At 40.7% G+C, this 26,533-nt stretch overlaps 1 protein-coding gene across 11 annotated transcripts in view; it reads right to left on the bottom strand.

Moving 5' to 3' along the window:
• LOC125464019 (membrane-associated phosphatidylinositol transfer protein 2) overlaps positions 1-26,533 on the bottom strand; it is a 427,235-nt gene that overhangs the window by 33,679 nt on the left and 367,023 nt on the right. For 9 of the 11 annotated variants that reach the window (XM_059654853.1, XM_059654859.1, XM_059654857.1 and 6 more), the window contains 6 exons: positions 21,857-21,922; positions 18,816-19,060; positions 13,826-14,015; positions 10,726-10,845; positions 8,023-8,234; positions 1,413-1,588 (listed from right to left, as the gene is read on the bottom strand). In XM_059654853.1, the coding sequence (XP_059510836.1) occupies positions 1,413-1,588; positions 8,023-8,234; positions 10,726-10,845; positions 13,826-14,015; positions 18,816-19,060; positions 21,857-21,922 (1,009 nt within the window). The remainder of the gene's footprint in view (positions 1-1,412; positions 1,589-8,022; positions 8,235-10,725; positions 10,846-13,825; positions 14,016-18,815; positions 19,061-21,856; positions 21,923-26,533) is intronic. The other 2 variants (XM_059654856.1, XM_059654863.1) reach the window with 1 other exon arrangement.

The following is a 26,533-nucleotide window of genomic DNA, read 5'->3' as shown; positions in this document are numbered from 1 at the left end:
AGTCACTGTGGTCATTGTGGGTTAATTCTCTTTTGGGTCAGAATAGAATCTTCTTGGGGATTTTCAGTCCTGTATTTTCCTGATTTTCTTTAGCTGTTGCAAAAGATTACGTGATGTGAAATGATACATTGGTGGATGGGACAAGTGGAAAACCCATTTGAATTCCTGTCCTTTTCCAGCTACATCAGAGTTGATCACATGAGATTCAGGGAGAGCTAGGCAACTGGATACAAAACTGGCTTGATGGTAGGTATCAGACAGTAGTGATAGAGGGTTGGTGTTCACACTAGAGGCAGGAGACCAGTAGTGTTGGACATGGACTGGTGCTGAGTCCACCAAATAATTGTTCTTCAATTATATAAATGATTTGAATATAGGAGGCATGGTTAGTAAGTTTAAGGATGACACTGCAAAGTTAGTGGTATAATGGACAATGAAGGAGGTTAAAAACCAAAAGAACTGTGGATGCTGTAAATCAAGAACAAAACAGAAATTCCTGGAAAAGCTCAGCAGCATCTGTGAAGAAAAAAATCAGTTAACATTTCGCTTCTGGTGACCTTTACTCAGAAGGTTAATGGACAGCACAACGGGATCTTGATCAACTGGGCCAATGGGCCAAAAAAGAGAAATGGCAGATGAGGTTTAAGGCAGCTACATGCCAGGTGTTGCATTTTCCTAAGACAAACCAGGCAGCACTTACACAGTTTATCACAGGATTCCTACAGTGCGGAAAGAGCCCATTCAGTCCACTGTGTCCTTACCAATCCTTTGAAGAGCATCCCACCTAGACCCAGCTATAGGAAAATCATCATTCAACTGGAAGGGCTGCAATAAAGATTTACAAATGACTGGAAGATTTGAGTTTTAAGGAGAGGTTAAGTAGGCTGGGACATTTTTCTTTGGAGTGTAGAAGGCTGAGGTGTCACCTTATAAAGAGATTTATAAAATTTTGAGGTACAGTTAGGGTGAATAACCAACTTTTCTTCCCCAGGTGAGAGAGTTGAAAACTAAACATGTAAGGTGAGAGGGCAAATATTTAAAAGGGACCTGACGAGTGATTTTTTCACACAAAGGATGGTGTGTATGTGGAATGAGCTGCCAGAGGAAGTGGTACGGCAGATATGATTACAATATTTAAGATATTTGGACAGGTATATGAATAAGAAAGGTTTAGATCTATGTGGACCAAATGCAGGAAAATAGGCAACCTGGTCAGCATGGACAAGTTGGACTGAAGGGCCTGTTTTTGTGTTGTATGACTCGATGATGCAGCTCACTTCCTGAGCAAGAAATGCTGCAACGCCAAAACACTTTCTCAACCGGGAACAGGATGTAGAAACAAACTTTACTGGCAGACAATTTTTCATTTCATTGTAACGAGCAGAGAGAATTGCACTGATCAAGCTACTCACCATCCAAGCTGGGAATCACTGTCTTCCTCAATGCCAGGACCAGTCCCAAGGGGGAGCCAAACAGAAAGAAGTCAGTCACTTCAAATTCAAACTTTCCAGGGTTTACTCCTTCGAGCATGGTTGAACCACTAGATCGCCTCGACCCAGGATCATTCTTTAACACACTAGATTGCAAACTACAAGAAAAAATGCAAATATTAAAATTTAAGATCTTTTTCTTTTAAATTAAATTCCCAATAAAAACTACACCTCAGCTAGGTCGTCAATCTGCTGATCTATGAAAAGGAGTAAACATTAAAAGGACACAGCAACAGGCAGGAGAGAAGCGGTACAGAAAAATCACATCCATTCTTCCCTTCAAAAGATCTCAATAACCACTGCCTTGTACCCAAGGTTTAGGTGAATTCAGGGGATCAACACAGCAGAAACAGGAAATGGAAAGTGGACACTTTGTCAAAAACACACTGATCACAATAAAGTAATCACACCACACAGGTGCCCGGCAATTTCATTGAGCGACAATCTAACCACTGACTGTTGACATTCAACAATGTTACCATCGTTTTATCAGCATTCTGGGAGTTCCCACTGACCAGAAACTCAACTGGATTTGGCATAAAAATACAGAGGCCACAAAAGCAGGTCAGAAGCCAGAAGTCCTGCAGCAAGTAACTCACTTCCTGACTCCCCAAAGCCTGTCCACCATCTCACAGGGACAAGTCAGGAGTGTGATGGAATACTCCCCACTTGCCTGGATGAGTGCAGCTCCAACAACACTCAATAAGCTCAACATCATCCAGGATAAACCAGCCCGCTCGACTGGCACCACATGTACAAGCATGCAATCCCTCCATGACTGGCGCCCAGTAGCAGCAATGTGTATTATCTACAAGATGCACTGCAGAAACTCACCAAAGATCCTCAGACAGCACCTTACAAACCCACAACCTCTTCTATCGACAAGGTCAAGGGCAGTAGATACATGGGAACACCATCACCTCCAAGTTCCTCTCCAAGCTATTCACCATCCTGACTTAGAAATACATCACAATTCCTTCACTGTCACTGAGTTAAAATCCTGGAATTCATCCCCAGTGGCACTGCGGGTCTACCTACAACTCATGGACTACAGCAGTTCAAGATGGCAGCTCACTAACACCTTGTCAAGGGCAACTAGGGACAGGAAATAATTTCTAGCCAAACCATCTATCCATGCCTCAAATGATCCTGTACGCTTCTATCAAGTCACCTCTCATCCTTCGCTCCAACGAGAAAAGCCCTAGCTCCTTCAACATTTCCTCATAAGACCAGCCCTCCAGCCCAGGCAGCATCCTGGTAAATCTCCTTGGCACCCTCTCTAAAGCTTTCACATTCTTCCTACAATGAGGCGACAAGAATTTGAACACAATTATCTAAGTGTGGTCTAACCAGGGTTTTATAGAGCGGCAGCATTACCTCGCGGCTCTGGAACTCAATTCCCCTGCCAATGAAAGCCAACACACCATACGACTTCTTAACAACCCTATCAGCTTGGGTAGCAACTTTAAGGGATCTATGGATGTGGACCCCAAGATCCCTCTGTTCATCCACACTGCCAAGAATCCTGTCAGTAACCCTGTATTCTGGATTCAAATTCAACTTTCCAAATGAATCACTTCACACTTTTCTGGGGTGAATTCCATCTGCCACTTCTTTACCCAGCTCCGCATCCTGTCAATGTCCCGTTGCAACATACAACAGCCCTCCACACTGTCCACAACTCCACCAACCTTCCTATCATCAGCAAATTTACTAATCCACCCTTCCACTTCCTCATCCAAATCATTTATAAAGATCACAAAGAGCAGAGGCCCCAGAACAGATCCCTGCAGAACACCACTGGTCACCAAACTCCAAGCTGAATATTTTCTATCTACCATCACCCTCGGTCTTTTGTTAGACAGCCAGTTCTGTATCCAGACAGCCAAATTGCTCTGCATCCCATGTGTCTTCTTAATGAGCCTACTATGGGTAACTTTATCAAATGCCTTGCTAAAATTCATGTATACCATGTCCACTGCTTGACCTTTATCAAGGTATTTTGTCACATCCTCAAAGTATTCAATGAGGCTTGTGAGGCATGACCTGCCCCTCACAAAGCCATGCTGACTATTTCTCATCAAACTGTGCTTTTCCAAATAATCATAAATACTGCCCCTTAGAATCCTCTCCAATAATTTTCTCAATACAGAAGTAAGCCTGTAATTCCCAGGATTATCCTTATTCCTTTTTTTGACCAAGGGAATAACATTTTCCACCCTCCAATCATCTCATAATACTCCAGTGTGCAGTGAGGACGCAAAGATCATTGCCAAAGGGGCAGCAATCTCTTCCCTTGTGTCTCTTAGCAACCTTGGGTCCCTTAGCAACCTTGGGTATATCCTGTCTGGCCCAGGGGAAATTATCTATCCTCATGTTTGTCAAAATTTCTAGCACATCTTCCTTCCTAACATCAACCTGTTCGAGCATATCTGCCTGTTTCATGCTGTCCTCACAAACGTCAAGGTCCCTCTCACTGGTGAATACTGAAGCAAAGTATTCATTAAGGACCTCCCCTACCTCTTCCGACTCCGCAATCAAGTTCCCTCCACTGTCCCTGATTGGCCTTACCCTCACTCTGGCCATCCTCTTGTTCCTTATATTTGTATAGAACGCCTTAGGGTTTTCCTTGATCCTACCTGCCAAGGTTTTCTCATACACCCTTCTAGCTCTCCTAAGTCCATTCTTCAGTTCCTTCCTGGCTACCCTGTAGACCTCAAGAGCCCTGTCCGATCCTTGCTTCCTCAACCTTTAGTAAGCTTCTTTTTGCCTCTTGACTAAATGTTTCACATGTCTTGTCATCCAAGGTTCCTTCACCTTACCATCAGTGGGACTTGTTGGGTTGAACAGCCTGTTTCCACACTGTAGGGATTCTATGATGATGAAGTGAGTAAAACAAATATAAAGCTCATTGCATGAGTACATCTGTGACAAGGGTCAAGTCTGAAGATTTGAGTTGAGCAAAGACAAATCAAAAAGATTAGCATTGTCTGATCTGTGGATGAGCACTGTCCAGTAAAATCTTCCAATGCAAAGTAGTTTGGGACTAAACGAGCATCAATTTCAATTCATAGAACATCAACACGAACATAAAATCATACTGTGTGAACTTCTCAGAGACAGTAAACTTTAAAACCTTCAATACACATAGGATTGGCTAAATATTAAAAGACAGAGAAATGGCATCAAGAAGCCATTTTCAAGGTCGCAACCTGTAACTAGTGGTGTGCAACAGGGATCAGTGCCGAGGCGGCAATTACTTACAATATACAGTAATGACTTGGATAAAGGAAGTGAATGTACTACTGAAAGGTTTACAGAGGACTTGACACGATCAATGCAGAACAGTAGTCTCCCCTTGTGGGAGAGTAAAAAACCAGATGGAATAAGTAAGGGGTTGCTCATTTATGACAGAGATGGGAAGGATTTTCTTCAGAGGGTAACCAATCTGTAAAATTTTCTTTTTCACTGCAGAGGGTTTGCGAGGCTTGGCCATTAAATATATTTAAGGCTGATACAGACAGATTTTTAATCAGTAAGGCAATCAAGGGTAATGGGGAAAGGCAGGAAAGTAGAGTTGAGGATTATCAGATCAGCCATGATCTCAATGAATGGTGGAGTTGACTTGATAGATTGAATCGGTTACTTCTGTTCTTGCATCTTATGGTCAATTTCATGAAGACTCTAAGAGCATAAGAAATAGGAACAGGAATCTGCCATTTGGCCCATTGAGCCATTCAATAGGATCAGGGGCTGATCTAACATTCCTCACATCCACTTTCCTGTCCTTTCTGCATAATTCTTGATCTCCTGACAGATCAGGAGTCTACCTGTCTCAGCCTTAAATATACAGAAGGATTGTGTGCCACAGCCCTCTGTGGCAAGAAGTTCCAAAGACTCAACCCTCAAAGAGAAGAAATTCCTCCTCGTGTCAGTCTCAAATTGGCGCCCCTTTATTCTGAGATGATGCCCTCTTGTTCTTGACTATCCCACGAGGGAAAATATCCTCTCAGTATTTATCCAACCGCAACTTACTGCAACCGTAAAAGGTGCTGGTGAGACCACATTAGGAGCATTACTGAGAGCTGTTTTAGTCCCCTTATTTAAGGAGCGATATTGTTTCACTGGGGACTTCAGAGGAGGTTCACTGGGATGATCCCTGGTGTGGAGGCACTGTCTTATGTGCAAAGGCCAACAGGTTAGGACTCTACTCATTGGAAAATAGGAGGTGATCTCACTGAACCATATAGGATTCTTATGGAGTTTACAGGGTAAGTACTGGTCCTATGTACATGTGACTATAATAAATCAAATAAAAAAAGGTATCACCGAGTCCCTTTGTAGTGCAGCTTTCAGCATTTTTCTCCATTACACAGTATTCCGTACCTTTGTTCACCCTTCCAAATGAACAAATTCACATTTTCCCACATTACTCTCCATTCCCCAACATTTTGCACAGATGTACAGAACTGTTATTAATTCATGCTATTATTTGCAAATTTCAGTGCACACGAAGAAATGCAATTGTAAAAGAAAATCTGAAATAAAAATTTTTCAAATGCTGTGAGATTCAGCAGTGATGTCCATTTTTTCTCTCCTCTTTCTATCTAGATGTTGGAAGTGTTTTACAAATGAAAATTATTGCTGCTATTTTAAGATGCAGGAATTTGCAGTGCCCTTGTTGAACTCCCTTAACCACATGTGCTACTGTTACCTCTAAACCTGACCATTCGAATGCTCACTTTGCAGCATTTCATGTCCTAACTTAAATCTGAACTTATAGAAAACTCTGGCATTGCTTTAACGTATTCCAAATACCTTTGGCCCATTAACCCCGTGCTTACTGAATTATATTGTTCACGGTCCAGTAATTTCTTGATTTTAAAATTCGTAGCTAATTTGAAATTATTCTATAGACTCACTGCTCCTCAGTTCTGCAACCACCTTCAGACCTACAACCCTCCAAGACACGCACAATCCTCCAACACGGAACTTTTTGACGTCTTCAATTTTCCCTTCATGGCCGTGCCATCAGCTGCCAAGGATCTAAGCTCTTGAGGCATTTCCGTTAATCTCTCTTTCATTCTGTAAGGCAACCTTAAAACTTATCTCTACGTTCAAACTTTTGGCCATTTTCATTTATTCATTGGAAAAGCTCAGCAAGTCTGGCAGATTCCATGAAGGGAAAAACAGAGTTAACATTTCGGGTCCGGTCACCCTTCCTCGTTCTGACGATGCTGCCGGACCTGCTGAGCTTTTCCAGTAACTTCGCTTTCGTTCCTGATTTACAGCATCCGTAGTTCTTTCGGTTTTCATTTATTCATTTTCAGGTTTTGGGTGTCACTGGCTAGTCCAGCATTTAACATTCATCCTCAATTGTCCTTAAGACGACAGTGGTGAGCCATATGCTTGGAAATAATGGGCCAGGTTGGTCAGCATTCTCAGTTCCCTACCCTCCTGCCAAATTGGCCAAGTCTCAGGTCTGACACCCCTCGTGCCAGCCAAATCAAACTTTGCCACAGCTACAATGATAATATTAGTCTGAAACAGCCAAAAGGATGTGGATGCTTTGGAGACAGTGCACAGCAGATTCACCAGGATGTTGCCTGGTATGGAGAACGCAAGCCACGAAGAGAGGTTGAGTAGATTAGGATTATTTTCATTAGAAAGACGGAGATTGAGGGGGGACCTGATTGAGGTCTACAAAATCATGAGGTATAGACAGGGTGGATAGCAAGAAGCTTTTTCCCAGAGTGGGGGACTCAATTACTAAGGGTCATGAGCTCAAAGTGAGAGGAGGAAAATTTAAGGGAGATCTGCGTGGAAAGTTCTTTCTGCAGAGGGTGGTGGGTGCCTGGAACGCATTGCCAGCGGAGGTGGTAGACGCAGACATGATAGTGTCTTTTAAGATGTATCTGGACAGGTACATTGGACGGGCAGGGAGCAAAGGGATACAGATCCTTCGAAAATAGATGACAGGTTTAGACAGAGGATCTCGATCGGCACAGGCTGTGCTGTAATTTTCTTTGTTCTTTCAGACTGTGTTCCATAGTTCTACATTTCCCTGTCAGGAAAAACACTCTTACAGAAACTATCCTGTCAACCACTGAAGAATGTTATCATTTCAATAATTTATCTTTCACTCTTCTGAATTCTAAGTTGACTCAATCTCCCCTTTAGCACATTTGCTGCATTGCAGGAAGCAACTCACTGATCCACTATTGCACTCCATCTAGGGCAAGTATATCCTTCATCAGGTAAAGACAGCATCTTGACATGTCTGAGATAATGGGAACTGCAGATGCTGGAGATTCCAAGATAATAAAATGTGAGGCTGGATGAACACAGCAGGCCAAGCAGCATCTCAGGAGCACAAAAGCTGTCTGATGAAGGGTCTAGGCCCGAAACGTCAGCTTTTGTGCTCCTGAGATGCTGCTTGGCCTGCTGTGTTCATCCAGCCTCACATTTTATTATCTTGACATGTCTGTACATTTTGGTCCAGAACTTTCGGTTCAATCTTTTAAGCTCTTACCTTGAAAGAAAAGCCTGGTGGTGTTTAATTGTGTCAAGCTCATATGTTGAAGAATCACTTCTCTTTCTTGGCAGCTGTTTATTTGGATTATCCATGCTGCTTCGAGGAATGTCAATATTGCTTCTACTGAGATGCCTGCTGGTTTCCAGGTTGGAAGCACTGCACATGCAGCTGTTGTTGACAACTATACCAGGAGATAATAGATCATTGTCCTGTAAATCAATTATAGCACACAGACAATTGATAACTGCTCCCAATAGAAAAAGCTACTAAAAGTGACTGTAAAATTGCACATCATATAAGCAGAGATAAGGATTATTGCTTCCACTATGATTAATATTTAGTAATGCTAAATCATGTTCAACTGGTGGAGAGTTCCAATCAGCAGCAGCAGCAGCAGCAATCTCATACCCCAGCCAAATAATAGTTATATTTGCACCGATTTCACATGATGCAAGATTCATTTCCACACCACGCTCCCTTAACGACAGCTCTCATATGACTGAATCAAAAGCTCAGTTTCCTCAGCCTCAGATTGTTTTTACTAATTACCATTATTTAAGTTTGGATAAAATAATTGTTAACCTTTGAAACTTTCTTCCCGGATATCAGTGGATACCAGAGTCAGAGTACTTTTAATATTGACGTAACTAAAAAGTCACAGGTTATTGGTCAGCTGGAATTGTTTTTAATTTTTTCACATGATGTGGGTTTTTCTGCTGAAGCCAGCACTTATTAACTTATCACCTCATTCCAATTGATCTGGAAAGGGTGGTGAGCTGTCTTATTAAACTATTTCAGGTTATTGACTGTAGGTAAATCAAAATGCTGTCAGGGAGAGTGTTCCTGGATTTTGATTCAGCAACAGAGAAGGAACAGTGATATAATTCTGTAGATGGCCCACACTGCTACACTGTGAATCAGTGGTGGAGACGGTGAATGCTGAAAATGGATGTGATGCCAATCAAGCAGAGTCATTTGTTCGGATGATGCTGAGCTTCAGGAGTAGCTTTGGAGCTACACACAAATTGCAAGTATTCCATCATACACCTGACCTGTGCATTGGAGATGCATGAAGGGGAAATTTCTAGTCTGTAAACTACTCTTGTAACCAGTGTTTGTAAGGCTGGTCCAGCTCAGCTTCTGGTCAATGGAAATTCCCAGAATGTTGACAGTGGGGATTTGGTAATTATAATGTCGCTGAAAGTCAAGGGATAATGGTTGGATTCGCTCTTCTATCTGCTTTAATAAGGTCAAGAGCTGCATAACCCTACTGGAACCCAAACTGAGCATCAGTGATCAGGTTATTGCTAAGCAATTTGTTCAATAGAGCAATCAATAACATCTTTCATCATTTTACTGATGATCAAGAGTAGACTGATAGGGTGGTAACTGGTCAAACGGAATTTGTCTTCTTTTTTATGCATAAGATATAACGAGGCAAATTATCCATTATGGTCTTGCTCAAACACTGAAATAGCGGAACTCAAGGAGGAGAACTGAAGGTGACATTTCTTGACCAATAGTGGCATCAAGGAGCCCAAGCAGAACTGAAATCAATGGGAATCAGCAGAAATCTGTCTCTCTGTTGGAGTCATTACAGCACAAATAAAGATTTCAATGATTGTTGGAGGTCAGTCATCTCTGTCCAGGCATCACTGCAGGAGCTCCTCAGGGTAGTGTCCATGGCTCAACCATCTTCAGTTTAAATTAACTCCCCACCATCAAAAGGTCAAAACTGGAGATGCTTGATGATGATTACACAATGTTCAGCATCATTCATGACTCCTAAGACACTGAGGTGCAAGAAGTGCCATCTCTCCTCGATATCCAACGCTAGTACAGTCGATAAACTGAGATAGTTTGGGTAGGAGTGCAGCTGGTTCTTGAAAACAGGTCTTCAGTACCATTGCTGGAATTTTTATTGAAGTCCATAGCCTTGCGACATCAAGTTCTATACAGCCATTTCTTGCTATCACATGGAATGAATTAAATTGTTGGAAAACTGGAATCTGTGATGCTGGGGATCTCATAGGGAGGCCAAGGTAGGCTATCTACTTGGCTTTCCAGCTGAAGATAGAGTCAAATGCTTCAGCTTTGTCTTTTGTACTAATGTACTAGACTTTGCCCATCACTGAGAATGGGATATTAGTAGGGCATCCTGCTGTTCTAGTTAATTGCTTACTAGCATTCATAACAGAATGCAGCAAGACTGCAGAGCTTAAATCTGATGCACTGGTTGTGGAGTTGCTTAGTCCTATCCATCACAGTCTGCTGTAGCTTTACCCGGCTGACACCTCACATTTAGCTTAAAAAAAAGTGATGCTCCTGACATGCTGTTCTGCTCTCTCTAATGAACTGGCACTACCCCTTGGTTCAATGGTGAAGTGGAGGATATGCAAATTTGTATGACGTTTATTAATTCAATTTGTGAAAGAAAATCATAACATGGCAATCAGGCTGTGCAATGAGAATGAAAGGGAAGTGAAACAGATTATTATTTTAACCAATATGAAGCCACCTGGTCCTTATTCTATTGCCTAAAAGTCATCTCAAGAAATGATCACGGCACTGGTTTTCAGAGACAAATCAGAGAATACAATCCCCAAAGCAGAGGTAAGGAGCCCACTTGATAAAGAATCAGAATTTATTCCTAATAAGACAATGGGCTGGAAGCAAGTTAACACTTGATAAATTCATTACCTGCACACTCACAACACTGCCTCTCCTGCTACTGTTCTGGCTCTCGGAGACTGTCTGATTACTGAAGCAGAGGGCATCAAATCCCAGGACTCCCCCAACACAATCTCCAATCAAACATACCTGCAATAGGACAGACAGCATTAAATACACAATGACAGCTGACAAATGTGTACTTTAAACTTGCACACTTATCCTTAAACTGCTTTATATGGATTGGAAGGTATACGCCTTATACCAGGAAATTCAATTTTTAAGGCTTCAAGTACAAGCAAGATAGCATGTTTGTTAAGATGCATCAGTTAAGTAGGAACATTCTAATTTTTCAGCAAGTGGCAGAAGTTTTTATTTTCCATGTAGAGAAGTGTGCTGTGCTGCACTTCCCTCCCCATAATATGTTTCCACTATCTCATTATTTCTTTGAAAGAATCCAATGACCCAATATTCTAAAACAACAAACAATTCAGACACCTCAACCAAGTGCCAGGCCCAAGCAGTGGTTACAATTTAACAGTTACTTCACTACTTGGAACGTCTGAAGATTGTGAATATAATCCTATAGAAATACAAGTTTGTTCCTTCTTGGAATGTTCCCTTTGTAAGCAGTACAAATCAGGAATGCTCATGATTAAACCCTTTCCTGTTCGATCTTGTCATCTATTTACTTAAGGGACAGCAAAATCAAATTGGGACTGAGGCCAAGTAAAACAGCAAGCACGCTGTGCTTTATGCATTTATCTGTTCCTCATCGTGCACAAAGCTTTCTGCGGCTGCATTACAAATGTGACCTGTGGAAATTGTGTCTCTGGCTACTGACTCCTGGGATGACAATCCAGCCTGCAAAATATTTCAGGTAGATGACCATTCACTAGAGCTAGGAAACAGACTCTTAGCAAGGAGTGGGTGGGACAAAGACAAAAGAAAGTTCTACAACAGGCTGAAGATAGTAAACAATTGTTTATCTTTGCCTACTTCTCAGATATGATTTGAAGTTCCCTGTGGGCTCTGAACTCTACCATTTGGCTGAAATGGAAGCCAGAAACTGTCTCCAATGTATGAGAAGGGGTCAGTAGTTGTGACAGAGACAGCAAGAACTGCAGATGCTGGAGTCAGAGGTAACACAGTGTGGAGTTGGAGGAACACAGCAGGCCAGGCAGCATCAGAGGAGCAGGAAGGTAGACGTTTCAGGTTGGGATCCTTCTTCAGAAATGGCAGAATGGGGCATTCCCTGGCAACCAATAGTCAGAGGGCAGGTCCTGCATCCAAGTAAGGACAGCAGGTAGATCCTGACGGTGGAGGCCTAATCAGAGGCATTCTTGCTTAAATGAAGCAGCAGCCCATAATGGGAAGGAATAAAGAGATGACAGTGTTAGAAATGTAGATCATGTAAGGGTCAACCAGAACAGTTCCAGTGTTGATTAAGAACATGTAACGTTAATTGACCTTCGTATTTAAGAGCTGGGTTCTTAGGGGGCTCTTGTGGTGCGTTGGAGTGCCTCTACATCTGAAGCAAAGTGCCACTATTTAAGCCCAACCTGCTCCAGAGGTGTGGAATAACATATCTGAGTAGGCTAACTAAAATATTTTTAAAAATAAAGAGCTGGGTTCTTGTGGTGCAATGGCAGTGTCCTTACCTCTGAGCCAGGAGGCCAGGTTCAAATTGCTCCAGATGTGTCATAACATGTCTGAACACGTTGATTAGTAAAAGAAACATCTTTGAAGCCTTTGCACAAACAGGTGGGCACCATGGGGGCGGGAGTGCATCATCTCCCGCTCCAACACTATTTTGATTAAGTTCCCTCTTTCTTTTCATTCCCTTCCTTCATTTCTTTTATTGGGCAATGCTTGTAATTTATTTGTTTATTTGGTCAAGTGGCTGATTTTGGTGGTAGGTTTATGAAAAAAAGCTAGACTTTTGTTAATTAGTTAATTTGGTGGTAAAATAAACAAAAAGAAGAGCTGTGTTCTTAGGGTCTCTTGAAGCCCAGTGGAAGCGTCTCCTTTCTGGGCTAGAGTTCTGGATTCTACTCCCACCTATCCCTGATCGTTGTTCTGATGTGTCTGATAGATTGATTCTAAAAAGGAGAGGTCGGTTCTTGTTCATGCCCCACTGTGCTATGAGAGGGAGCATACAGTGCCCACCAGCATCTTTGAAGCCTTCAGAGAGTAAGGTGGGCACCACATGGGGTGCATTACCTCCCCTTCCAACACAATTTTGATATACACCCCTCCTTTTTTATCCCATCTTTTTTGTGACACTGCCCCTGGTAGGCTGTGCTTGTGATTTGTTTAATTAATTACTTGGGTGATTTGGTGCAGAATTGCATTTAAAAAAGAGGGGCTCTTGGGGTCCACTGGCACTGTGGTAGTGCCCTTATGCGCAATATGGCCTGGGTTCAAATTCCACCTGCACCAGACATGTGTCATAACTTGTCTGAACGGGTAGATTAAAAATATCTATTCTCAGCATCTTTTAGTTTGGGTGATTTGATGATGGATGTTTGAAAATAAAAGAAAAAGATCAGTTCAGGTCTGTGGGGAGTTGGCTTCTGGAGAAACATAGCCATGATCAAATGGCGGAGCAGATTTAATGAGCTGATTGGTTCCTATATCTTATGATCTTAAGCACAGGGAAAAGATCGACACTAGTGTTTTCGCTGAACTGTAGATTTATTATAAAATACTTGTAAATCTCTGAAAGTCCTTTGTTGTACACCTGAGCACATGGATATCTGTCTATAAAACAAGACAGAAAGCATCCAACGCTTAAATTTAAAGAACAGGCCTTGCAGTCAGGGGTCTCTGCGTGGCTGCCCTGTCTGGAGCAATCAACTGGTCTCCAGCTGCCTGCAGGAGCATGAAGGTCAAATAGAAAAGTCCAATCGATTGAATCTAAATGGCCTTAAGTGAATCTTAATGATCTGTGTTGACTCTCTGCAGTGTGTGGCCTGTAATCCTGTTAACATCTTCATCTAGCCTCTGTGAAAATGGCTTGGGGTAGAACAGAACAGGGAACTTTTATCATGCCTCCAATTCTGGTGCTAGCAAGGCCTAGAAATTAATTCAAAGTTACAACTAAAGATTTTACTTCCCAAATACTGACCTGGCCACTAAAGGAGACACCCTCCTGAGATTTGATAAAATCACTGTACACCTGATTTGCTCTGAAAATCACCGTAGCAACTGCCTCCTGGTAGTGAGGAGATGATGTTGCCAACAAAGGAAGTGCAGCCAGTGGAATGTGATCTTGGCTGTTTGACAAACAGCTTTCATCAGAGTTCATGGGACTGAGGCTGAAAAAGCAAAAAAAAATGATTAAAATAAAGAGAGAGCTACAATGTTATTTGAAAGAAACTGACATTTGTTACCTTCTAGTTTGCTGAAATATTGAAGCCTAACTGAGGAAGAAACGAAAGGAGACATTTAAATGGAGTTGGCACTTTTCAGAAGAAGCACATCAGAGCTTAAAATAGCAAAATAAACTACCAAAATAGAAATAAGATCAATAGGACTCTTGGCACATCTTGTATGGTGTGCTTGCAGTAATAAATCCAAAGCTACTGCTTGAGGCACGGGGTAGAAATTGAATATAAGACGAAAGTGGCCTTGTGACACTGCATTTCTGCCACCGAATACTTGCTCTTGGTTTCTAATGTGAGTATGCTGCACAAGATTTTGACTGTTTCATGAAGAGTTTAGCTTTCTCTCACTCAAAACTTCATAGAAAAAAGAACAGTACAGGTCCTTCGGCCCACAATGTTGTGCCAACCTATTATCCTACTCTAAGATCAATCTACCCTGCATACCCAACATCTTACTATCCTCCATGTGCCTATCCTAGAGTCACATAAAAGTCTCTAAACTATCTGACTCCACTACCACTGCCGGCAGTGCATTCCAAGCGCCCACCACTCTCTGTGTGAAGAACCTATCTCTGACATCTCCCCTACACCTTCCTCCAATCACCTTCAAATTATGTGCCCTCGTAATTTCCGTCATTTCTGGCCTGGGAAAAAGTCTCTAACTATCCACTCTATCTATGCCTCTCATCACCTTGTACACCTCTATCAAGTCACCTCTCATCCTTCTTCGCTTCAATGAAAAAAGACCAAGCACCCTCAACCAGGCAGCATCCTGGTAAATCTCCTCTGCACCCTCTCTGAAGCTTCCACACCCTTCCTATAATGAGGTGACTGCAAATGAAATCAATACACCAAGTGTGGTCTAACCAGAGTTTTAGAAAGCTGCAGCACTACCTCACAGCTCTTAAACTCAATTCCCCTGCCAATGAAAGCCAACATACCTTCCTTTCAACCCTATCAAGTCAGGTAGCAACTTTAAGGGATCTATGGACGTGGATTGCAAGATCCCTCTGTTCCTCCACACTGCCAAGAATCCTGTCAGTAACCCTGTATTCTGCATTCAAATTCGACCTTCCAAAATGAATCACTTCACACTTTTCTGGGATGAATTGCATCTGCCACTTCTTTGCCCAGCTCTGCATCCTGTCAATGCTCCTTGCAACCTACAACAACCCTCCACACTATCCACAACTCCACCAACCTTCGTGTCATCAGCAAATTTACTAACCGACTCTTCCACTTCCTCATCCGAGTCATTGATAGAGGTCACAAACAGCAGAGGTCCCTGCTGAACACCTCTGGTCACAGAGCTCCAGGCTGAATACTTTCAATCTACTACCACCCTCTGTCTTCTATTGGACAGCCAGTTTTGTATCCAGACAGCCAAATTGCCCTGAATCCCAAGCCTCCTTACTTTCTGAATGAGCCTACCATGGGGAACCTTATCAAATGCCTTGCTAAAATCCATGTATACCACACCCACTGCTCTACCATCATTGATGTGTTTTGTCACCTCCTCAAATGATTCAATAAGGCTTGTGAGGTATGACCTGCTCCTCATAAAGCAAGGCTGACTATTTCTTATTAAACTGTGCTTTTCCAAATAATCATAAATACTGTCTCTAAGAAACCTCTTCAATAATTTTCCCACCACAGAAGTAAGACTGACTGGTCTATAATTCCCAGGATTATCCCCATTCGCTTTTCTTGAACAAGGGAATAACATTTGCCACCCTCTAATCTTCCGGCACTACTCCAGTGTGCAGTTAGGACACAAAGATCATTGCTAAAGGAGCAGCAACCTCTTCCCTTGCTTCCCTTAGCAACCTTGGGTATATCCCATCTGGCCCAGGGGAATTATCTATCCTTATGATTTTTCAAAATTTTTAGCACATCCTCCTCCCTAACATCAACCTATTCGAGCATATCTGCCTGTTTCATGGTGTCCTCACAAACACCAAGGTGAATACTGGTGAATACTGAAGCAAATTATTCATTAAGGACCTCCCCTACCCCCTCAACTCCGTGCACATGTTCCCTTCACTATCCCTGATTAGTTATCCTCTTGTTCTTCACATAAGCATAGAACGCCTCGGGGTTTTCCTTGATCCTACCTGCCAAGGTTTTCTCATTCCTCCTTCTAGCACTAAGTCCATTCTTCAGTTCGTTCCTGGCTACCCTGTAGACCTCTAGGGCCCTGTCCGATCCTTGCTTCCTCAACCTTAAGTAAGCTTCTTTTTGCCTCTTGACTAGGTGTTCCACATGTCTTGCCATTCAAGGTTCCTTCACCTTACCATCCCTTCCTTGCCTCAATGGGACAAGCCTGTCCAGTTTCTGAAGAAAATGCTCCCTAAACAACCTCCACACTCCTATTGTGCATTTTCCTGAGAACATCTGTTCCCAATTTATGCTCCACAGTCCTTACCTAATAGCTTTGTAATTCCACCTCCCCCAACTAAATACTTTCCCACACCGTCTGCTCCTATCCATCTCCAGGTCAGGGAGTAATTTCTTTTGATAATTTCACTTTATTGATTAACCCCTGCTTTGGGTTATAAACATCCAATTGATTATATAACTTAAGGAAAGCTCTAAGAACAGGCACATGTGGATGTGTGTAGGTATATGCAATAAACTCAGAGGGCTCACTGTGAGGATGTATCCTTTGGCTAGTTATTCTGAAATATGGATGAGAGTCTCAGGAGAAGAGATCAATCATTTTGGAGTTAGTTGTGAGCGAATTTCGTCAGATTTTTTTTGAATCTCTGGAATTCTCTATCCAGGAGAATTATGGATCCTTAGTCATTGAAAATACTCAAGGTTTTAACTATCAGATTTTTGGATACTGAAGGATATTGGGATACAGGAGAGTAAAATTGAGGTAGAAGTTCAGCAACAGACTTGCTAAATGGTGCACAAACTTGAGAGACTGTATGGTTTACTCCTGCTCCAATAAGTTATGTTTTTAGCTAGAACAGTGTACCAACTAGTGGATGTCTGTGGTTTTCACACTGTAAAGTACTAGGCAATAGGTGTAGCTCATAATAATACAAAGCTTGTGTAATATTACTGATATAATAAAGTTAATAATGTCCTAGTTATAAAATGTAAAAACATGAATATTTATGAATATAGGGACAACAAACAAGCGTAAGCCACTCAGTCTATCGAGCTTGCTCCACCATTCCATAAGATCATGGCTGATCTGACTATAACCTCAACTCCATACTCCAGATAATCTTTCATTCTCTAAATAAACTAGAATCTAACTACCCCTGCTTTAAAAATATTTTAAAATTCTGCTGTTTGGGAAAGGGAATTCCAAAGACACTCAACCTTCTGAGAGAAAATAAAAGTTTCCTCATCCCCATTTTAAACAGGCAACCCCTTAGTTCTAAACTCAGATTGCTAGTTCTAGATTTTCCCACAAAAGGAAACATCCTTTTCAACTGGTCAGGTCACCTCAGGATCTTAAATGTTTCAATTTAATCACCTCTAACTCTTCTAAATTCCAGAGGATACAGGCACTAGTCTAGTAAACTTTCTCTGAACTGCTTCCAATGCATAAACATCCTTCCTGAAGTACAGTGACCAGTACCAGAGTAGACAGTACTCCAGATAGTCTGTATAACTGAAGCACAACCTCTCTACTCTTGCATTTAATTCTCCTTGCAATAAAATATTATATTCTATCAGATTTCCTGATTACTAGTTGTACTTTCTGACTAATCTTCTGTGATTCAAGCACGAGCACACCCAGATCCCTCTGCATTTCAGAACTCTACAATCTCTCACCACTCAGATAATGCGATTCTTTTTAATTCTTTCTTCGAAAATGGACAATTGCACACTTTGCCACATTGTACTCCATTTGCCAGATTTTAACATAGGTACATCCCTTTCTAAGCTCCTTATGTCCTCTTCACAGCTTATTTTCCTACCTATCTTTGTGCCATCAGCAAATTAACTCCAATGCCTTTGGTCCCTGTTTCCAAATCATTTCTATAAATTATAAAGAGTTGTGGCCCCAGCACCAGCCCCTCTAGCAATGACTTGTAACATCCTGCCAACTAGAAAAAGACTCACTTATTCCGACTCTCTGCTTCCTGTTAAACAGCCATGTTAATATGTTACACCCTACACCACCAGGTTTTGTTTGACATGGCACCTTATCAAATGCCTTTTAGAAACATAAATACATGACATCCACTAGACACCCTTTATTTGCAGCACATGTTACTTCTTCAAAGAGCTCCATTAAACATCAATTAAACATGTCTTCCCCTTTACAAAACCATGTCACCAGGTCTGAACACCTTGAACTTACTCAAGTGCCCTGTTATAACATCTTTAGTAGCAGCTTATGTCATCTTTCACAGGGAAAATGTTACGTCAGTTTGATATGATCAACAGTAGTTGCTATTTCACAACGTCTAAATGGTGTCTTGTTCTATTTTGTGCAAGTTAACACAATCAATAATTTTGTTGGTAATATGAATGAAACAGCAGAAAGGTGTCTGGCACAATTACGGGCGTTACATAGAGCAAGATGAGATTTGAATACCTCCATCTTTTCAATGTAAGTACATACATAATATCTTAGAGCATTTAGGAAGTAGCTTACACAGGCAGTATGTGCAAATATTTGACAGCTGCGAAGAATGATGCAAACTTTGTATTTCTTTTGGCCACTAACTATATCCTTTGCACCACATGAGCTGGAAGACTCACTTTGATACCAGTGAAAAGGCTTCTGAGCAGATGGCTGGGCAAGGAACCAGCTTGACTGCTATGTGACCTAGGCCTGCAGGGAAGTGTACTCTCATCACCGTGTCAAAGACAGAAGTTATGGTGTTGACATCAGCCTGCTTGGAGGTTGGGTCTCCACTACCAGAGTCCAGGATGTTGCCACCGTGCAGAACGAGGACAAGGACATGAATCTTGCAGGCCTGCAGAGGCTGCTGTGATGCGCCCTCCTGAGAGAAAAATACAAGACAAAGTAACAGAACTTTTGCACGTCCATTCTAAATTGCCAATATGAATTATAAAAAACACTTTGGTTCAGAAACTCAGCACTAACATAATAAATATGATTTAGTGATTAACAGTATGAGACAGCCAATATTACTAGATTAATTTCAGCATACCAGAACAACTCTGACAGCATCAAAAAGATTACTTTAATCCAGAGTCCTAACAGAACTAATGTATTTATAGTAATGATTTAAATCTGTTTAACAACACTGGAAAATTATGATCCAAGATAGTGGATGATGTAAATTATTTGAAAGGGACAGCAGGCTGACACATATCAACAATTCATCTGGTGCCAAAATTTTAATTATTTATTACCTTTTAGGTGACTTAACAAAGGCTGTTTTGAAACAAACCTGAATAAAATTCTGAACATGATTTTCTGACAATTGTCAAACAAACTCAGACTTACCAAAAACTCACGCTAGACAATTTCAAAACAGTTTAAAACTGCAGTTTCCAAACTCAAGCTCGAGTTTAATATCACATTTAATGACTCACATGAAGACCAAGAACAAACATCCTTTTAAAGTTACATTGAAGGTAATATGATTATGTTGGTTAAAGTGATGTGTTTAGTCATACAACTTCACAAACCCCAGTCAGAAATATATCACAAACAATATTGTGCAAGAAATCAAACCAGAGACTTTTCCCCAGGGCAGGATTGACTGCCACGAGGGGTCATAGTTTTATGGTGTTAGGAGGAAGGTATAGAGGAGACATCAGAGGGAGGTTCTTCACCCAGAGAGTTGTGAGCGCATGGAATAGTTTACCAGTGGTAGTCATGGAAGTGGAGTCATTAGTGACATTTAAGCGACTGCTGGACATGCACATGGACAGCAGTGAATTGACGGGAATGTAGGTTAGGTTATTTTATTTTTGAATTAGGATTATTCCACGGCACAACATCGTGGGCCGAAGGGGCCTGTACTGTGCTGTACTTTTCTGTGTTCTATGTTCTAAACTGTTCAACTGAAAGCCTACACACAGTTATATACTCCATACTTAATAAACATTTCTTTCAGACTGCATGCTCCTACTTCGTATGTTCAGAGACATTTCATTCTAATGGCTTTTGATTGGATTCTATATCATACTTTGAAGTCCAGTTACAAGTAAAATTGCTCCATAATTTTTTTTCAACCATTAAAAGGAGACTAATGCAGAAACATTCAATAAGTGATTAAATCTAGTTCAAGATTTTAAAGAGATAATGAGTTTACATTTACTAAAGACAAAAATGTTCTGTCACCATGTTACTACTTTAAATTGTAAACAAAACTCATAACAACTACTCAGTTAAAACTGTAAAATAATATAAAACAAACTTCTGATAAATAAGGTATTCCTTTTAATGAACTATTAAGGTAGGGAAGGCGAAGGATTAAGTAATAGCAAGCAGGTTGCTCCACATAAATAAACAAGCACTAGCTTAAGAAAAAACAATTTATTCAGTTGTTAATAGGTTGTGAGGTGAGATAAATCAAAATAGAGGAGGAGGGAGAATTATTTCCCTGACTATTGATGGTGGAGCAGCAGTGCAAGATATGAAGTTGTTCACTGTCTTGCAATTCTGTGTCACATCTTAAGGGAAACAATTTAATAGGACACTCTGCACAACACCAGAAAGGCAGGGTAGATACTAAATCCAAGAACAATACTATTGTTTAGGCTGTCATTCCCTTCCGATGTCAAATTGCAAAATGTAGATAGAAACCTTACAAAGCAATATAAAAACAAAACAAAACATTTATCCTAAATTATCATGTTGACACAATGAAAAGTTTATAAGTGAAGACTACCAAATCTGATTAGGATGCTATAAAAGCAACACAAATTTATTGAAGATAAAGGTTTTTCTTGGTAAATCACATATCAATATTGGAATATTATTATATGCTCATTATCTTAATAATAAAACTAATCATAACATGGTGGGGTGTATTTAGTGCATACAGAATGCATTTTTAATGGCTTTCTTATATAATTTCTCAATTGGTCATCAAAAGTAGTTAGTGCAATAAGGCACCTTTAAGGAAACCTACAGATTACAGAGGTGATAGTATGTTGAAGACCAAATTAAGGGTTCAGCACACACGTAACCCTCCTATCTCTGTATAGTTTAGACCACTTTTACCAGCTTCCAAGAAATTTTTTATAGCATCTCCTCAAAACAGACTGAACTTTCTCTATTATTTCTTGAAAACACCCCATAACTGTAACTTGAATAATTCAGGGAATATCAACTTCTCGGAACCAAACAGACCAGGAAAGTCCTGGTTAATGCGTAAAGTGAACCGGTGTCAGCAAAGGCAATACAGGAAGGTGACAAATTGTTGCCACATGCAGGTTAGGGAAAGAGAGAGATCAGGATTCCTGCTCCTATCCAATAATCCCTGAATGAATGGTTGAGCTTGCCCTTGTGCTGCTCCAGATAAACAGCTGGCCAACACTTCCTAGCTCAAATATGGGAAAAGCTGGAGGGTGATAATTGCCTCTAGTATTTTAGGAAAGGATTACATTTTTCAGGAGAGGAGAGGAACAAATGAAAACTAAATGCTGATTAAGTCAGTCATAAATATTAACCAACAGTTTAAGTTCTGCTGGCAAGCAAACATATCCACAATAAAAGTTTCTTTCTTGCTTATGGTTCTTTAGTTAGTTAGTATATTGCTCAAGTCACTACACTTAGGAAGGAGTAAGGGCACTAAAACTACAGCTTTAATGTTACTTACTGTTGGAACACTTGTAACTGTAATCTGTGGAATACAGGTACTGACACTCTTATTTTTAACGTGCATCTGCATGAGAATACAGGCCAGTCAGGAGACCGCAAAAAACCACAGGATTAGTAGTCTTGTAGAAAGTACATCATATCAACAAAGGTTGCCAGAAAGGATAATCCATCATTTGTCAAACTGTAACATAATTGGCCATGAAATTGACAGAAGCTTGCATGACAAATGCTGTGGCAGCACTTAGAATTGTTCTGCACCAGATAAAAGTGTTATCATTAATACAGCTGATTAAATGACAGAACTGAAAGGTTTCCGTTACAATAACATATGAGTAAAAGTGCTGTATCCTGGACACGGTTCTGTTTCTGTTAACACGGAATCAGATTTCTGCACAACAATGTGCGATTTTGCACAATTCAAATCTTCACATGTTAACTGACAGTCATGTAGGCATTGGATTTAACACTCTTCACAGCATATAAGGAGTGCAAGAGTGATATTATTGCAAAATAGTGCATGTATTGAGCATCAGTCTTAGTCCAGAAAATACAGGTGATATTAGCATGATGCAGTGACATACATTAGTTTGTTGGTTTAGGCAGAGGGTCAGATTAATAGGGAAACTAATACGTCATGATTGATTTAGTTTACTTACAACGCAAAATCAAAATACATTCATTGATTAATTTTATATTATTCAGTAGCAACGCAGATTGTAGTACTTCAACATCATATGTCTCTACTTAGCTTCACATTACAAAGGAATGCACCATGGAATTACTAACAGCATGAAGACAATACTCAAATCTCTTAAGAGTTACACCTGCAAGGCCAAGGGGCCCCTGTTTAGCTTTGGCACAGCTTATAGCTAGACATCCAAGGCTGAATAAGGCAGATGTAGTATACTCGTGGCTCGTTCACATTTATTAAGAAATCATAACCACAGCTGTACTGGAATGTTTAAATTTGTTTTGAAGTGAAGCAAATTACAAAATGTGACATTTGTATTAAAATTTACTTTATAATAACATGTTTAAGTTTGTAATTGGATAATTCTTTAGACTTTAACATTCCCTCTATAATGATTTGTTCAGATTCATACTTGTGATCTTTTGTATTAGTTTTATATCGAATTGAAGTTAGAAGCAACATTTTCTACGATATCCTTTGGCTTTAGAAAAAGGTAATAAATAACTTTTGAGGCATTCAAACTCCACACAGAGAAAGAAAAGAAACAATTTCACAAAGGATTCTAAGAAAAGCAAGTGCTCAGTCATACAGTGACAAGAAGAAAACAAAAATGAAAAGGAGGACTCTTTGGATAATTGATTTTTTAAGGAACTGTCAGGAGGTTGTGGGAGGTGACATCAGTCAAGGTTTACAGCCTTAAGATCAATTACAGATTGATCACTCATCCCCTTAAATCAAGTAGTGACAAGCCTCAGTAAATCTAGTCAAACCGTACGTACTGATGTTATTGATCAATGCTGCCGTGGTTCAGAAATAGTTGAAAGCAAGCGTTTTCAGTGACCAGGGAACACATGCAGTTTGAAAGTGAAGTTACTCTGCTATCCAAGTGTCAAAGAGAGACCAGAAATCAATTATCGACCTTGAAGCCCAAACTAAACCAGAAAGTAAAAGCTGTAGTACACCCATAAAGTCATTGGCCTGCTTTGGTAAGTATTATTTTCAATTGTAAGTAAAGCTTCCTGAATTAACATACCACACTGCCTCCTGTTGCCTAATTGGTTAAAGTCTCAAATGAACAAATTAATATTGGGATTTGCATGTAAATTGTGAAATATAAAACTTACAAGAGGCTCTAAACTGTTTGGACAAGAAGAGGTGTCTTAATATCTTAATTCATTACTGTCAGTACTTGTGCTTTCCAAACTACTTACACTGGAATCTTAAACCCTTCACAGTAAATTGATCTTATCAAAATTAAAAGATTTAGGCTTCAATAATAGTGTCTAAAAAAACTGATGCAGTAGAAGTTCAAGTTTCGAAAGAAATCAATGGTTAAGGGGATAGGTGGCAAAATGGAACCATGGCAGATTAATCACAATCTCTTTGCATGGCATGGAAGCTTGCAGGCTATTCCTGCTTCTATTTCTTAAATTTATTTTGTGGAATCCCAACATTCAATAAAGTGGAAAACAGTGAATTAGTAACCACAACCTTTCGTACTGGCAGACTGAAATAGATGGAAGTTGATTGAGATATTGCTGGATAGATTTTTCACTAACAAGTAGTCAATGATTATCAGGATTATTGGTTGGAATGTGGAGTTGGGGACAAAATTAGATCAAACATAATCTTAACGAAAGGCAGATTGAATGACTGACTCCTGCTCCTAATTTCGACATTATGGAGTCACAGTAAACATATTAACTGGGAATTACGTAGATATGTCAACATTTATCCAGAAAATAACCTTAAGTTAATAACAACTTTGTTGTGTAGGATCAGAAAAATTTGCTTTTGCATTAAATGTTAGATCGCAAATATTGTGCAAGTGTAGGTGTTTTTTACGTATCACTGCCAAGCTTCAGATAGAGTCACAGAGATGTACAGCACAGAAACAGACTCTTCAGTCCAACTCATCCATACTGACCAGATATCCTACATAAATGTAGTCTCATTTGCCAGCATTTGGCCCACATGCCTCTAAACACTTTCTATTCATGTACCCATCCAGATGATTCTTAAACATTGTAATTATACCAACCTCCACCACTCCCTCTGGCACGTCTTTCCTTACACACACCCTCTCTGCATGAAAACGTTGCTACGTAGGTCCCTTTTAAATCTTTCCCCCCTACCTCAAACCCATACCCTCTACTTTTTAAATGCCCCAGCCCAGGGAAAAACTTTGGCTAATTACCTTTTCCATGCTCCTCATGATATTATAAGCTTCTAAGGTCACCCTTCAGCCTCTGGCGTTCCAGGGAAAATAGCCCCAAGCCTATTCTGCCTCTCCCTATAGCTCAAACCCTCCAGCCCCAGCAACATCCTTAATAATCTTTTCTGAGCATTTTCAAGTTTCACAACATCTTTGCTATAGCAGAGAGACCAAAATTGCACATAGTTTTCCAAAAGTGGCCTAACCAATGTCTTATACAGCCTCAACAAGACCTCCCAATTCCCATACTCAATGCACTGACCAATAAAAGATAAGCATATCAAATGCCTTTTTCACTAACCTATCCACCTGCAACTCTACTTTCCAGGAACAATGAACCTGTATTCCAAGGTCTCTTTGTTCAGCCACATTCCCCAAGGCCTGAACATCAAGTGCCCTGATTAGCCTTTCCAAAATGAATCACCTCACATTTATCTAAACTCCATCTGCCACTCCACATATCATAGGCCCATCTGATCAAGGCCCCGTTGTAATCAGAGGTAACCTTCTTCGCTGTCCACTACATCACAAATTAGGTGATACATGCAAACTTACGAACCATACCTCCTATGTTCACATCTAAATCATTTATATAAATGACAAAAAAAAAGCAGACCTAGCACCAATCCTTATGGCACATCACTAGCCACAGGCCTCCAGTCTGAAAAACAACCCTCCACCACCACCCTCTGTCTTCTATCTTTGAGCCAGCTCTGTATCCAAATGGCTAGCTCTCCCTGTATTCCATGTGATCTAACCTCGCTAACCAGTCTACCATGAGGAACCTTGTCAAACACCTTTCTGAAGTCCATATAGATCGTTCACTTCTCTGCCCTCATCAATCCTCTTTGTTACTTGTTGAAAACACACAATCAAGTTAGCGAGACACATCTCCCATGCACAAAGCCATGTTGACTATCCTTAATCAGTCCTTGCCTTTACAAATACATATAAGTCTTGTCCCTCAGGATTCCCTCCAACAACTTGCCCACCGCCGATGTCAGGCTCATTGGTCTATAGTTCCCTGGTTTTCCTTACCACCTTTCAATAGTGGCACCACATTAGCCAACCTGTAGTCTTCCGGCACCTTGCCTACGGCTATCGACAACACAAATATCTCAACAAGGGTCCCAGCGATCATTCCCCTGGCTTCCCGCAGAGTTTCAGGGTACATCTGATCAGTGCCTGGGGATTTATCCACCTTCGTACATTTTAAGCTGTCCAGCACCTTCTCTTCTGTAACATGGACATTGTTCAAGGTGTTGCTATTTATTTCCCCACATGCTCTCTACCTTCTATATCCTTCTCCAGAGAAAACTGACACAACATACTCGTTCAGTAGATAGACGGAAGTGTTCAAAGCACATTGCAAGTTATGTCTAATGTTTCTAGGCATGAGGTAAGAATTTTATGATCCTGAGCATGAACAAGATGAGACACAGAATAAGGCATTGGAACATGTCAAGTCACAGCTCAAAGACTATCCAAAAGTGGACTGTGCCTAATTGATCAAACAATAATATTAAAAGGGTCAGTGAACATAAGCACAGTGTAGTGATTGTAATGCAGTGGGCCAAGTGGGGGGGGGGGGGTGGGTGGTGGGGGGGGTGGGGGTTGGTGGGGGGTGGTGGGGAAGAATAATGGTGATGGGGGGGCCTGAAGAAACTTGCTCACAACAGTTGCCTTTCAGTTGGGCTAAGCATTTCTGGCATCATGCTGTTATTTTGAAAACTCGACTCATTTGATCCTGCTGTCAAAGACTAGGTGCA

The sequence above is a fragment of the Stegostoma tigrinum genome, chromosome 26 (genome assembly GCF_030684315.1).
Source record: "Stegostoma tigrinum isolate sSteTig4 chromosome 26, sSteTig4.hap1, whole genome shotgun sequence".
In the NCBI taxonomy this organism is placed as follows: domain Eukaryota; kingdom Metazoa; phylum Chordata; class Chondrichthyes; order Orectolobiformes; family Stegostomatidae; genus Stegostoma; species Stegostoma tigrinum.
This window is presented reverse-complemented; position numbering and strand designations above follow the sequence as displayed.